The sequence below is a fragment of the Echeneis naucrates genome, chromosome 5, assembly GCF_900963305.1.
Source record: "Echeneis naucrates chromosome 5, fEcheNa1.1, whole genome shotgun sequence".
NCBI lineage: Eukaryota > Metazoa > Chordata > Actinopteri > Carangiformes > Echeneidae > Echeneis > Echeneis naucrates.
Window position 1 is genome coordinate 2,603,578 of NC_042515.1, and position 12,417 is coordinate 2,615,994.

The 12,417-nt window shown below is 45.9% G+C and overlaps 2 protein-coding genes across 4 annotated transcripts in view; one reads left to right on the forward strand and one right to left on the reverse strand.

The window, feature by feature from the left end:
* cenpp (centromere protein P) overlaps positions 1–415 on the forward strand; it is a 70,117-nt gene extending 69,702 nt beyond the window's left edge. For both annotated transcript variants that reach the window (XM_029502648.1, XM_029502649.1), the window contains exon 9: positions 122–415. In XM_029502648.1, coding sequence (XP_029358508.1) covers positions 122–252 — 131 coding nt within the window. In that variant the 3' untranslated portion in view covers positions 253–415. The remainder of the gene's footprint in view (positions 1–121) is intronic.
* Positions 323–12,165, reverse strand: ippk (inositol 1,3,4,5,6-pentakisphosphate 2-kinase). 2 transcript variants are annotated; one of them, XM_029502646.1, is made up of 14 exons: positions 11,971–12,165; positions 10,074–10,133; positions 8,428–8,523; positions 7,746–7,812; positions 7,026–7,144; positions 6,678–6,767; positions 6,384–6,442; positions 6,225–6,297; positions 5,933–6,085; positions 5,669–5,789; positions 5,031–5,166; positions 4,836–4,935; positions 4,026–4,117; positions 323–3,947 (listed from the first exon to the last, which is right to left on the reverse strand). In XM_029502646.1, the coding sequence occupies exons 1-14, from the start codon at positions 12,049–12,051 to the stop codon at positions 3,695–3,697; spliced, it is 1,500 nt and encodes a 499-aa protein (XP_029358506.1). In that variant the 5' UTR covers positions 12,052–12,165; the 3' UTR covers positions 323–3,694. The 2 variants fall into 2 exon arrangements, with proteins under 2 accessions (XP_029358506.1, XP_029358505.1); XM_029502645.1 differs by having other exon boundaries at positions 4,836–4,938.
* Positions 12,166–12,417: the final 252 nt, after the last annotated feature.

Below are 12,417 nucleotides of genomic sequence, written 5' to 3' on the forward strand. Positions count from 1 at the left end.
TGTGGACGGATTCATGAAATCATTCCCTCTAATAAATGACAGATGACATCATTCATTATTGGAATGTCGTGGAACTCTTTTAGGTTGGTTAATAATAATGATGATCTTTGTGCGTCCGCAGCGCTGCAGCTGTTTCCCTCTCTGGCTCAGAGCGACACCACCGAGGCCTTCCAGAGCCTGCTGAGGATTCTGGGACCTGAAGCCGCCCTGGAGTCTGTGATCGGAGCGGTCAGTCTGTCGCAGGACACATAACTCACCCAGAAACGGTTCATTTTGTCCCAAAAGAGTGTAGTTAAAGCGAAAACACGGCCCGAAGGTTTAGTCTCTTAGAAATCTTTATTCAATAGAAAGAGCACGACTGTAACAGCAGAGCTCGGCGGTCAAAATCTACAAAAATAAATAATTTAAATACAAAATGCCAGACAGCAGTGTCGCCTTTGTATTCTCAAATAGTTCTCTTCTCTCAGCTATTCTCTCTCTCTCTCTCTCTCTCACACACACACACGCACGCACACGCACAGAGGAGTGTGTAGGGGTCACAGTGCGGTGATGTTTCTGCAGGCCGCTCAGGCAGCAGGTGGAGGCCGCCAGATCGTCTCCGTGACAACTGTGGTCTGGACAAACCGCTCTGAAACAAACTTCTCCTGACGTGTTCGACTTTCACTGTCAGATCAAAAACCCACAAAGTTGTTGGAGGAAAGCTGCATTCGAAGAGATTGACTTTTTTTTTTTTTTTTTTTTAATAAAAACGCCCTGTCCATTTTTCATACGACTTGGACGCAGCCTCGTTTCTCATTTTAGCTGCGATGAGACTCGAAGTCGTCGAAACTTTGACCTGCTGATGTTTGAATTCGTCCAAACCGCCGTCGTCACGGAGACGAAGCTGAGCAGAGTTCCCGGCCTCCTCCGGCCTGACGCGTCTTCAGTTGAACAGTTAGAATGACCTGTTATTGGTTCAGTTCGCTGGCGTTCCCTCTCCAGCCTATAAACACTCAGTTGGACAAGAAGCTCCACCTCCCTCAGAAATGGAGCGATGTGATTGGTTAAGGTCAAACTGAGTCCAAAGGCTGAGCTAAAATCACTTGATTTGAATGTTTTTAGTGTTCAGGTTTAACAGACCAGCTGAGTATGAAGGACGTTCTGTAGTGTGATTTGCTTCCAGGCGTTTGATTGGCCGATGTAGGCTGGAGAGCCAACAGGAAGCAGAACTGAAGTCAAGTTTTGCCAGTTTGTCTGAAGCCTCCTGAACGCTGCTGGGCTCAGAGGCCGGTGAGGTCACACAGACTCGCGTCCACCAACAGCCGGGTCCTCGTCCGGACGCTGGTGACATCACCGTCCTCAGAAACCAAACGTGCTCCGGAGCTTCAGTTTGTGTCGGAGGTGCTGAGCTTTCACGGCAGAGTCCGCAGCAGCTCAGCTTTAGTACGAGCTGCTGTGGAGGCGGCCTGTAACAAAGTGAGTTTACGCGCACACACATACACACACACACACGCGCACGCACACCACCTTGTCATCCAGTCCTACCAGAACATTTAGGCACACGGACAAACACAACAAACACACAATAAGCCTCTTATGGCACAAAAACCAGCAGTGCAGCAGCAGCATGAAACTGTGTCTGTCCAAACAGGGCCGCTCTGTTACCCAGAAGCCCTTGCTGTGGTCCAAAACAGACTGGACCTCCAGTCCAATGAAAATGAACTGTGCTCGAGTCGCCCTGAAGTCAGAGGAGGATGAAGGAACAGACTCCAGTTTGTAGTCTGGTGGTGTGATTCTATCGCTCATCAATGTTTCTATTGTCCGACTGTGAAGTCAGAGATCGGAGGTGACCTCTGACCTCTGACTGCACAACATTTGTGCATTTGATTTGAGCCGACTGGAGCAAATATTCTGCGGTCCAGGTGGAGAATATTATTACACAAAGCTGCGCATCAGCACGTTAGTCAAAGACACACAACTACAGAAATCTGTCTGTTTCATTCTCCAACAAAAAGACAGAATCTGGTTCTGACAACAATCAGAGTTAAATTATTTCTTCACAAATGTTTAGTTGGAGAAAACAAACTGAGCTTAAAGGGTCAGTTCACTCAAGTATGTATAAAGTTAAACTAACGCAGCAGCTCACGATGTCCAACTGAAACTGTTGGAGTGTTTGGAGATGTTTGTTTCTGATCCTGCTGGAGGGAACAAACATGAACCTGAATCAGCTGGACCGGACCGTTTTCTGTCCTCCATCTGGTCGAGCTGAATCAAGTTCAGTTTGTGGTGGCAAATAAAAAAATTCTCATCAGAAAGTGTTCATTGACGCAGGTTCCTCTGAGACCGAGGGAGGAACAGGAAGTGCTACTGCGGTGTATCAGGGCAGGTTCCTCCATCCACCTTCAGCACAGGATCAAGTTTCCAATCCATCACTTTGGGCTGCATTTAGTTTTTTATCCATTATTATAATCACCATCTCATCTAGCAATTATTCAATCAATTGATTAATCGTTTAGTAAAACAAATACTGAAAAAATTCCTCTTACTCCGAGCCCAAACTGTTCTCATCAGTTTTGTTTTCGGTCCAAAATCCAACGATCCGATTTTCATGAAAATAAAGTTGACCGACAATATTCAGTCATGAAAACATTCACCTGTTAACGTTCCGTCTCATCTCTTCACTTAAATAACGCTGACTTCAAACATTGAATGGAAACATTGAATTATGGGTGCAGGAAACATCACCCGCTGAGACGGGTGATTGGAGCCACCATGTTGGCTTGATAACCAGTGCTTCTGTTACCATGGCGATGTTTAAGCAGACAACACGTATAGACATGCTGCCCCCCCCCCCCGCCAAATACATTCAGGAAATGACATCGTGCGTACACCACCTCCGTGTTCTTTTCTGTCAGAAGCGTTACTATGGAGATAAGAAGAGTCAGTTGCCATGACTACCGCACCGGTCCTCATCAGGAGGTTAAAGGAAACATTTACGAGTCGGTTTTTCCTGCTCATGAAGTCCATGACGGGATCAGATTTAGGACAGAATCCGTCTTCTGTGTTTCATCAGAAGGATGTTTTTATCTTTTGGAGGCTCCAAATTGCCTGTTGTTGTTGTGAGTGTGAGCATGAATGATTGTGTGACGGTTCTGTGATGGAAACTCAAATTTTACAAGCAGGAAGTTACAGAGGCACAAACAGACAGCTAGAAAATAAGTTTTGTTTAAATAAAGAATTTCCCCTCAGGACGATGGATGTGTTTCAGAAGTGCTTTCGAACGAGCAGGTGGAATTCATTCAGCAGGAAAAACCTGATGCAACCTGAGCTGATCCTTTAATCCCACTTTGTCACCAAAGAAAAGAACAACACTCCCTTCAACTGAAGTTATCTAATAAATATGGATTGTGACAGATGGGCCACGTCAGGATTCAGCCTGGGTCAGGAGGAGGAATCATGATGGTGATCTAGTCGTTTTAGAGTCTGGTGGTTTAGCGGTGACTTCCTGGAGATTGAATCCTTGCTGAGGGAGTCATACCTGACAACATGAGCTGAGGGAGGAGGAGAAAGTGCTGCAGTGAACGAGAACAGCTCCGGTCTGAGGTGATTCTAGACTCCGGGGTCGACGCGGCGGCCTCTCCCCTCTTTGAGGCATCAGCGTGGCGTCAGTCAGTCAGAGCCCGTCCTTCGGGGTCACCCGTCCCTGCATGGCCTTTCACACCGGATGGAAGAGCAGCGTGCAGTCCTCCCTCTCTGCGGCGGAGAAGATGCCCTGGAGCGCTGGCAGAGAGCCCTTTGGCAAGGCACCACCAGTCCTCAAGTAGCAGGAAACTATTTTCTGGTCCAGGCGCAGCTGGCGGGGGATGCTGTCGAACGGCTTTGGGTCCAGATCCAAGATGGAGACCGAGTAGGAGAAAGCAGGAGGTCTGGAGGAGAGGAAGTCTCTGAGCCGCCTCGGACTGGAGATACTGGAGGAAGGAGGAGCAGATTTTCACTCAGCTGACTGAAAGTCTCGCTCTTTTGTCTGGTCAAATCTGAACTCTTACCCTTCATCATCTTCCTCTTCCTCGGTGCTGGGCAGCAGGGCCACCATGACGGAGCAGTCCTTGGCTGTCATGGCGACGCGGTACTGATGAACCTGAAGTCAAAACATGGAGCAGTTAGGCGTGTTTTTGTTTGGCCACCGGTTTCATCTCCCAATACTACACTTCCCATGAGCCTCTGCAGCCAGAAATAAAAAGACGGCTCCGACAAAAGCTGTGACATCGGACTACTAGAATATTCAGGACTCCTCGTCGCTGGTCCAAAGCCCAAAGCGGGCTGCTTGCTGACCTTCTCTTCAGGCCACATACTTGTACTTCTCTCAGAAAGTTGTTATGGACACGGCCTCTTTGTTCCTGTTTCAATGGCACAGATTTTTTTCCTTCCGCTCAGTAACTGGGTTAACAGCAAAGGAAAATGTTAATTAATGTTAATTAACTGCCCAAATTTAGCGATCCTTTGTTGTTTTCAGGAGTCGGTTTGTTGAGACTGCTCGTGGGACACTCTGAGCTCGTAGTGCCTCTTTAGGTGTGTTTGTTTCTGTACTGGTCAGCTCCTCATTCTTTTTGCTACAATAACATTAAAATGTTTACGTTTATAAAAGATGTAACATGTTTGAGTCTGATTTCAGCATTATGGCCGTTTTCTGTGAGGAAACTTTTCAACAACAACCAGCCAGTGATTGTTGTGATGACTGAAGCAGCACTGACACTGGGAGAAATGTTTCAGCAGGAAACTTGGACCAGACCCAGTTTCCGTCTGTGTGACTCAGCGCAACTGGGAAAACTGAAAGAAAATGTAAAAACCAGCCTAACCTTGGCAACAGCGTATTCCACGGAGCCGTCGTCTTCGGTCGGACATTTCTGCAGCTTCTCCAGAAAGGCCTCGTTGTACGGCCCGTCTATCTGAAGGCGGCTTCTGACGCAGACACAGACAGGAAGTGATGTCAGACTTCAGATGATCACCGAGATGTGAGTTTGAGTCCCTGATGTGTGTGAAATGAGCACTACCTCTCCTTAGGGAAGTCCTGCAGGTGTTGCTCCACTCTGCGGTACAAAGGATGAAGTCCTTCGATGTCCAGAGTGTCCAACATCTGAGTCTGGAGAATCCTGAACAAAACGCTGTCGCTGGGTAAACCCTGAGAGCCTGCACACGCACACACACACACGTTTACATGACGAGGTTCTGAGGTCACGAGCTAAATGTTTGATGAAAAGAGACGTTTTTCTTCGAAGCTGCTGCACACAAAGAGTCTTCGTCAGAGAGGAAGCATGCAGCAGGTAGATCATTTAGACTGTGTTCAGACACCAGAGAAGCCAGACTCACTGCCTCCACTGACCATTTGTGGTGAATGCAGTCAGAACCTTCCTTTCCTGAGCTACAACACATCTGGGGACAGATGTGTTTAACAGAACATTCTGACCATTTGGACTTAAAATGGCATCACTTCATCATGGAATCATTGACCCTTTGGATTCTGTCATTAACGACAGTACTGATGGATTATTGTTTGTCTATACTGTAAACATGTTTCTGGTTCTAAGGACGGCGGTCAGCTGAAGCTGATCCGTCTCTATGAGTTTCCAGATCTTTCCTAAACGAAATGAAATGACGACAAAATGGAGAAAGTGAACCGGCAGGTCCTGACCGTGACGGATCCTCTCCTTGTTGATAGGACTGGCTTCACAGAAGCTCCGCCCCTCTCCTCGTCTGTCCATCACCAGCCCGCCATCTCCTCCTCCACCACTCAGCAGGGCGTTCACCAGGAACTACGGAGAGAGAGGAGGTCCAACCACAGATGACTGTTACATCATCACAGGAACACTTTGTGTGTCCAAACGGCGGCCTGGTACTGTGTGCCCATTCTTGATTAGAAAGCGTTAAACATTTCCACTGTGCTGTGTGGATTTACCTGGATGAAGTCGTTCAGGGGAGCTTTGCCCATCATGTGACTGTTGATTCTGTTGTTTCCGTACATGAAGTACGGTCTGAGGTGATGCAGCAGAGAGTTCAGGTCCAACGAGTCGTCACTGCCCTCTTTACTGCTGTAGATACACTGTCCGCCCTAAAAACACACACAGCTCTCACTGTGACTTCTTTTCCTCCTGTCGGTCAATAACTTTACTCTTTTATTTATTCTTTTTTTTTTTCAAGCAATTATTAAACTCAGCGTGCGTGTGGGAATGTGAGGAGAACTGTCTCACCTTGAAGATTTTGAAGTTGTTCTGAGGTTCCTCTATCAGGTGTCTGATGGCAAAGTGCATTCTCTGTCTGCTCCTGAACAACGGAAGAGAAATATGCTGAGTAAAAGCAGCTTCTATTATCAGCAGCTGAATCTGCACCACCGGCTGCAGGGAGCTCACCCTGAGAACAGGTCCAGAGGACAGTACAGGCTGCGTCTCTTCCACTTCCCATTGGCCACCTAAAGAGACAGAAGTAATGAAGAACATTCCAGGTTCTCAGCTTGTTTCGGATTTTTCTTCCACCTTGACTTTTCTGGCTCTGAGCCCAATCCTCATGTTTACTCAAACTTTGATCGAAGACATTTTCTTTCTGTAAACTAAATCTGAAAACTTAATTTCCCATAAGCACAAAATGGGAAAACTGAAATTTGACATGATGGATGGATTTGTTGGGACAGATCAGTGCCGTCTCACCTTGTAGTGTTGGTGCATGCAGAAGCGACACACTTTGGTCTTGATATCCTTGCTGACATGTTTGGAGGACGGCAGGAAGCCACATTTAGGCTGAAAGCATTACACAGAAAAAACAGCGGCTGAGTAACACCCACACAGACACACACAGACTCACAATCATGTGATTCCTCGCTTTAGCTCAGCGCGGCCCAAAGACTGCTGACATTGAACGCGACTGGCTGCTTATCAGGAGTAAGAACATTTTAAACAAACGAATGAAATTAAAATCTATTTCATATATAATGTCAGTCAACGTTCATATATATAATACATGTTTCTCACAGTGTGTGTGTGTGTGTGCGCGCGCACCTTGATCTCGATGCAGAGTGGAGGAGTGTGTGTTGGCTGGTGAAGGGCTGGAGAAGTCAGGTTGGGCAGACAGAGAGCACAGCCGCTGTAGATGTCCATCACCTTATCACAGCGCCATGCTGTCAGACGAAAAAGAAAAGTGTGAGGATTGGCATCATTAAATAAATCTCTTTGGACTGTTTTACGGCTGACATTCAGCTCTGTATCTCTTCCAGTTCTGATCGCCGACTTTATTTTGTGCACAATTCTCTGATCAGCATAAAGGACCAAGCGTTGACCTCTCTCTACAGCCAGTCCTTATCACTGATCGTCTACAAATGATCCAGAACGGCACTCAACACTGTTGACATCACGCCCTTCCTGTCACCTTCCCACAGGCTCCACTGTTTTCACTGCAGGGCCTGAAGCCTTTCAGCGGAGCCCACTGGTCTATAAACAAGAAGTGATGCTGACTTCAAGTTCTGGCTGCGTCTGAAGGAATCACGTGTCACTGAGACAAACGTCTGCAGCCTGTTGTTTTTTTCCAACAACATGCCTTTAAGTTACCGTTTGTTTTGAAAACTGTACTTTGTACTTTCGTACAACGTGATCTTTAATATGTTTTCTAAACCAACATGTTTCATACAGAAATGAAAGTGGCATCAAACTATCTGATTCTTGGTTTGAAAGCTATAATTTTGACACCAAAACTTCCCACAGAAGTCATTCAATAACACTCACCTGGTCTTTGATGCTGAACCTTGATTGAGAGCTGTCTGACAAACTCGAGTGGCAGTTTGACAACTTCCTGTAGGGAACAAGTCCGCTATTATCGGGCTTCAAACAAACCTTTATTATGACACCGACCAGCACAGCTCATACAAGCAACACTTTTTAAAAGAACTCTAAGAACTGAAGTCGACACACTAGCGATTTTCTGACTATTCACAGAAAAAGATCCCGGTTAGAGTTGATTCTAAAAGTAGGAACCATCTGACTGAGACTGAAACCCCGAGGCTTCACCACTCCCTGTTTTTAACGCTGCGGCCTGGTTTACCATCCAGCTCTGAGGAGGTTATATGCTCCAACCAGATCACACTACACTTTAAACACTTTTTAACACTGATGGTAAAATTTATCTTAATTACACTGATTTTATCCCAAATTCCACAGTGAAGAGTCATTAGTCTGCCTGAAGTGGTGTCAAAAAAAGTCACGAGGTTGTGATTTTTGTCCGCATCTGTTTTCATGAAATGGTTCAAAATGGAAGGAAATATTAACACAGAATTTGTCACGTGTTTGTGGTTTTTGGTTTTCTTATCTGTAGAAGTGCTCCATATTAAAGCAGATGGTTTCAGTCCAGCAGTGGAGCACTCTCAGCGTTTTGTGAAGTAAAAATAAACAACAGCAGACAGTAGTTTACCCCGCTGTGGATGAACTTCTCTCCCAGAAGGCTGCTCATCACATTGGAGCTGAAGTCAACGATGTTCTGGATCTGCCTGAAGGCCTGCTCTGCAGTCTGCAGACAGGAAGGTAAACACACATTAACTGCAGGTCACAACCTGCCGGGACTTCGTATCAAATGTTTACAGAGCTCACAAAGGCGGAAAGAATGTCAAAAAGTCATCTCAGCATCTGTCTTCACTGTGACAGAAGCCAACATGTGAGCGTACACTACACGTTTCACAGAGCTGGTCTCCAGCTGACTGAAGGGCAGAGATGGCATCTTCTGACCTCAGGTTTAAAATAACAGCGAATGAAACCTGCCCACACCTAAAGAGTCTCAGAAAATGATTTACTTCGATGGTCACCAATGAGGCTACTAACAGCAAATTTATTTGTGCTTTTATCTATCTGCATAAAACTCAAGATTCAGCAAAAGCATCAAAAACATCCACTCAAGATGTAGATTCTGGATTTAAATTGGCTAAAATGCTCTCCACTCATCGCTCCAGACTTTCCGGTCAGCCTCGATGTAAAGCACATGAAAAACGCTGCCTGCAGACAGAGCTGTCACTGAGCTCACCCGACCCAACTCTTACATCACATCAGTGATGTACAACTACATATTTTGTCCACATTTGGATCCTGCGGAGGGGATGAGTCAGTTTTTCCTCCAAGATGACTCAAATATTTCGGACAAAACCTGTTCCATGTGACATGTTAACTCATGATGATTCCACCCTTTGTAAAGGTATGATTTATTGCAGGGCCTTTGTATTAGCGAGGTGTTTACGAGCACATCCACGTTTGTGTAAGATGCTTTTAGCTACAGCAACTTCTAAGGAATGACTGCAGCAGGAGACCTCGGTGGTGTCGGGTCATGTCGGGTGTTAATGCTGCTCTGTGAAATGGACCCTGAGTTTCACTTAAAGCTCTAAATTATATTTATTATATTTATTCTGGTATTAAAAGAGTCACTTTCAGTGTGATAGCAGCAGATGAGCAGCCCATAAATTTCTGCACAGTTAAAACAAGTCTGACTGAGTCCCCAACATTGCTCCACAGAAAACAAACCAGCAGACCAAAATGTTTAGATTGGGATAGATTGGGGATCCCCAAAAACACAACATCCTCATTTTAACCGCCCTGCTGTGGGATCCGTGCTAGCAGCCACACCCCCTTCTACTCCAACACTTCCTGTCTCTGCTGTAAACATCAAATATATTCATAATTCTACAAGTGTAAACGAGAACACAACATATTGCTCAATATCTTGAAACTGAATATGAAATGGTGGTAATGACGGCCAGACCTAAAGAACCCAAATCTAAAGCTGGTAAAGCCGACACCAGCTGGAATTTGAACGGAGTGTGTCCTAATCAATAAGCCTGATATTGTCCTTTTTGGACATGCTTTCACCTCCTGGAAATAATCTGTTTACTTTGGCTGCGGTGTGGCTCCTGGGTGAGGTGCGCAGGACAAATGGACAATGGCAAATGGCAGAATGAAGTCGGTTTAACGTTCGATTCAATATCTACATTCATTAAAAAAAAAAAAAAAAAAAAAAATGGGGTAGCAGTGCATGTGAGAATGCACACGCGCACACACGGGGACTGTTTCATTTACCTGTGGTGGGTTTTCAGAGTCCTCTGCTGGATACTTGAGCAGACGGAGAACTCTGGAAATCTGCAAGAGAAGAGAGAAAAGATCAGCGGAGGCTCATTGTGGCACAAAACTCACAACTGAACAACTGAGCATTGTCAGTCCGGGAGTCTCCAGCAGAGTCACCAGGTAAATTTAAAATACAGATACAGCAGACGACAATGACTTCTTTTGTCAGCACAACGGCTGAACTGAGTAAACATCTGAAAATATGACGACAGAAGTGGCATCAGGAGATAGTTGCAGTGGGCAGGGGAATGTACCCACATGAAACCACAGGGTTCTTTTTCTTCCTGCACAGAGGAAGGGGTTTTACCTCGGAGCATTTCACCGACTTGTCTCAGTTGTAACTGTAATCGTGGCATACACTGATGTGGCGGCGCTGTATTGTAATCAGCACATTGCACGAGCAGAGACACTGCCAAAGAGGAAGAAATTCTCTTCATCTGTCTTCAACATCTGTTTTTGCAGCGCCGTCACGCCCTGATATTTCATGGCTTTAAATACAGATGATTGTTGTTTCCCCTGCATTCTAGCAGTTCAAACCTCTTAAGAGGTTTTCCTAAAATAACTTAATATCCCATGACAGAATGGATTTAACGTGAATTCACAAGGAGGAGAATGGTATGTGGAGGTGAAACACTGCAGACAGTAAATTACTGCATAACCACTTAATAAACTAAGTTTGTGTAATTCAGATAAAGAAAATGCTCAAAAAAAACTTTGCTCTGGTCATCTGCTTTGTTTCACCAACATGAAATAATCTGGATCTTCATATGAATGGCTGAAGTATTAAAAAAAACACAATACTTGATGACTTCTCTTGTGTTGTAGTTTGTAGTGCATTTTGTTTTTTGCTCTTGTTCTTCAGGTTTCAGGTTCTGATTTCACAGAAAGTTTGTTTGAATGAGCTGCAGGCAGGTTTGTGAGCATAAAAAGCAAACTGCCCCGAGAAAGAAAAAAAATGTGGTTACACAAGAAGCCAGACAGATTGTTTCCCTGCCTGTTGACCTTTCCATAAATCAGACAGGTGAGTGATGAGATAAGTACCGAAGTGTGTCTGAGCAGGACAATAACGTTGGTCAGCTTTGGCTGTGTCTGAAAAAAAAAGTCTCCATTTCATTCAGTCAACTGAATAATTGAGCAACTTTTCCCGTCCTTGTTTGAAAAATGGCTGACTTTGTGAACACATTCTGTCTGAAGATGACACTGAGTCATCAGCTCTGAACACAAACGGTCCGTCCAACAGTGAGTCGGTTACATGTTCCGAGGTTGCTCAACAACAACATGATCAGACCGGTCCTTTGGTAAAACTTTCCCACGGCGGGTGGATTATCACCCCCCCCCCGGGTCAGGTTCACCCACATGGACCCGGACACTAACCCAGCCTCCTGCCCGGATGGGGGAACCTGCTAGCGGCTAAGTTAGCTCGCGTTAACCCGTCAGGAACTTGGATTTAATGATTTAAACCCACAGAGTCAGTGTGTGATTCTAACTGGAGACTAATAAACGTGTGATTTATGACTCCCTCATCGGGGTTTTAGGTGTTGTTTCCCCCGAATAGTGATATCTTTCATTGGATCGACTGGTCTTGAACTCCCGGCTGGTTAGCAAACAGGCTAAGGTAGCAGACCCATGCTAACGGCGACACCGGTGGATAATTCCCCGGCTGATGTCACCTCAGTCCCCGGCCAACATTTCCACACGCTCGGTGCACAGTTCTCACCGGCGGCAGCACCGACCTGGAGCTGATCCAGCCTGAAAAAAGTCAGTCGGTCGGTCGGTCTGTGCCCCCCCCCACCCACCGGCCCCTCTCCACCCCTGAATTCGGGCTAGCTTCCCGTTAGCCTAGCCGGCTCACCTGTACGTGTGAGACCACCAGACTCTTGTTTCCTTCTCCGTGATACTTCCAGTCGTTTTCGTCCATTTTGTCCAGCTCCATCACGACGACGGCGGCGGCGGCGACGGCAGGCCCGAGCTCCCGCTAACGACCGGGCGGCAGAGGAGAGCTCCAGACGGGGACAGCTGGCAGTTGGTCCGGACGTTCTTCTGCACCGACCGGCCCCGGAAGTCCGCGGCACGACTACCAAAATACTACTTCCGATTGTGACTTCAAAAATAAAAGTTTGAGCTGGCGACACTTACAAACACACACACTGTGTTAAAGAGATGTAACACAACATTTAAACAATCTGTTTACCCTAAAAGATTTCCCCAAATTCACCTCATAGTGTCTTGTTTTTTTTTTTTTTGTATTGGGATTAATGAGAATGACATTTTCCATATTTGCTTCACAACAGTAAACACA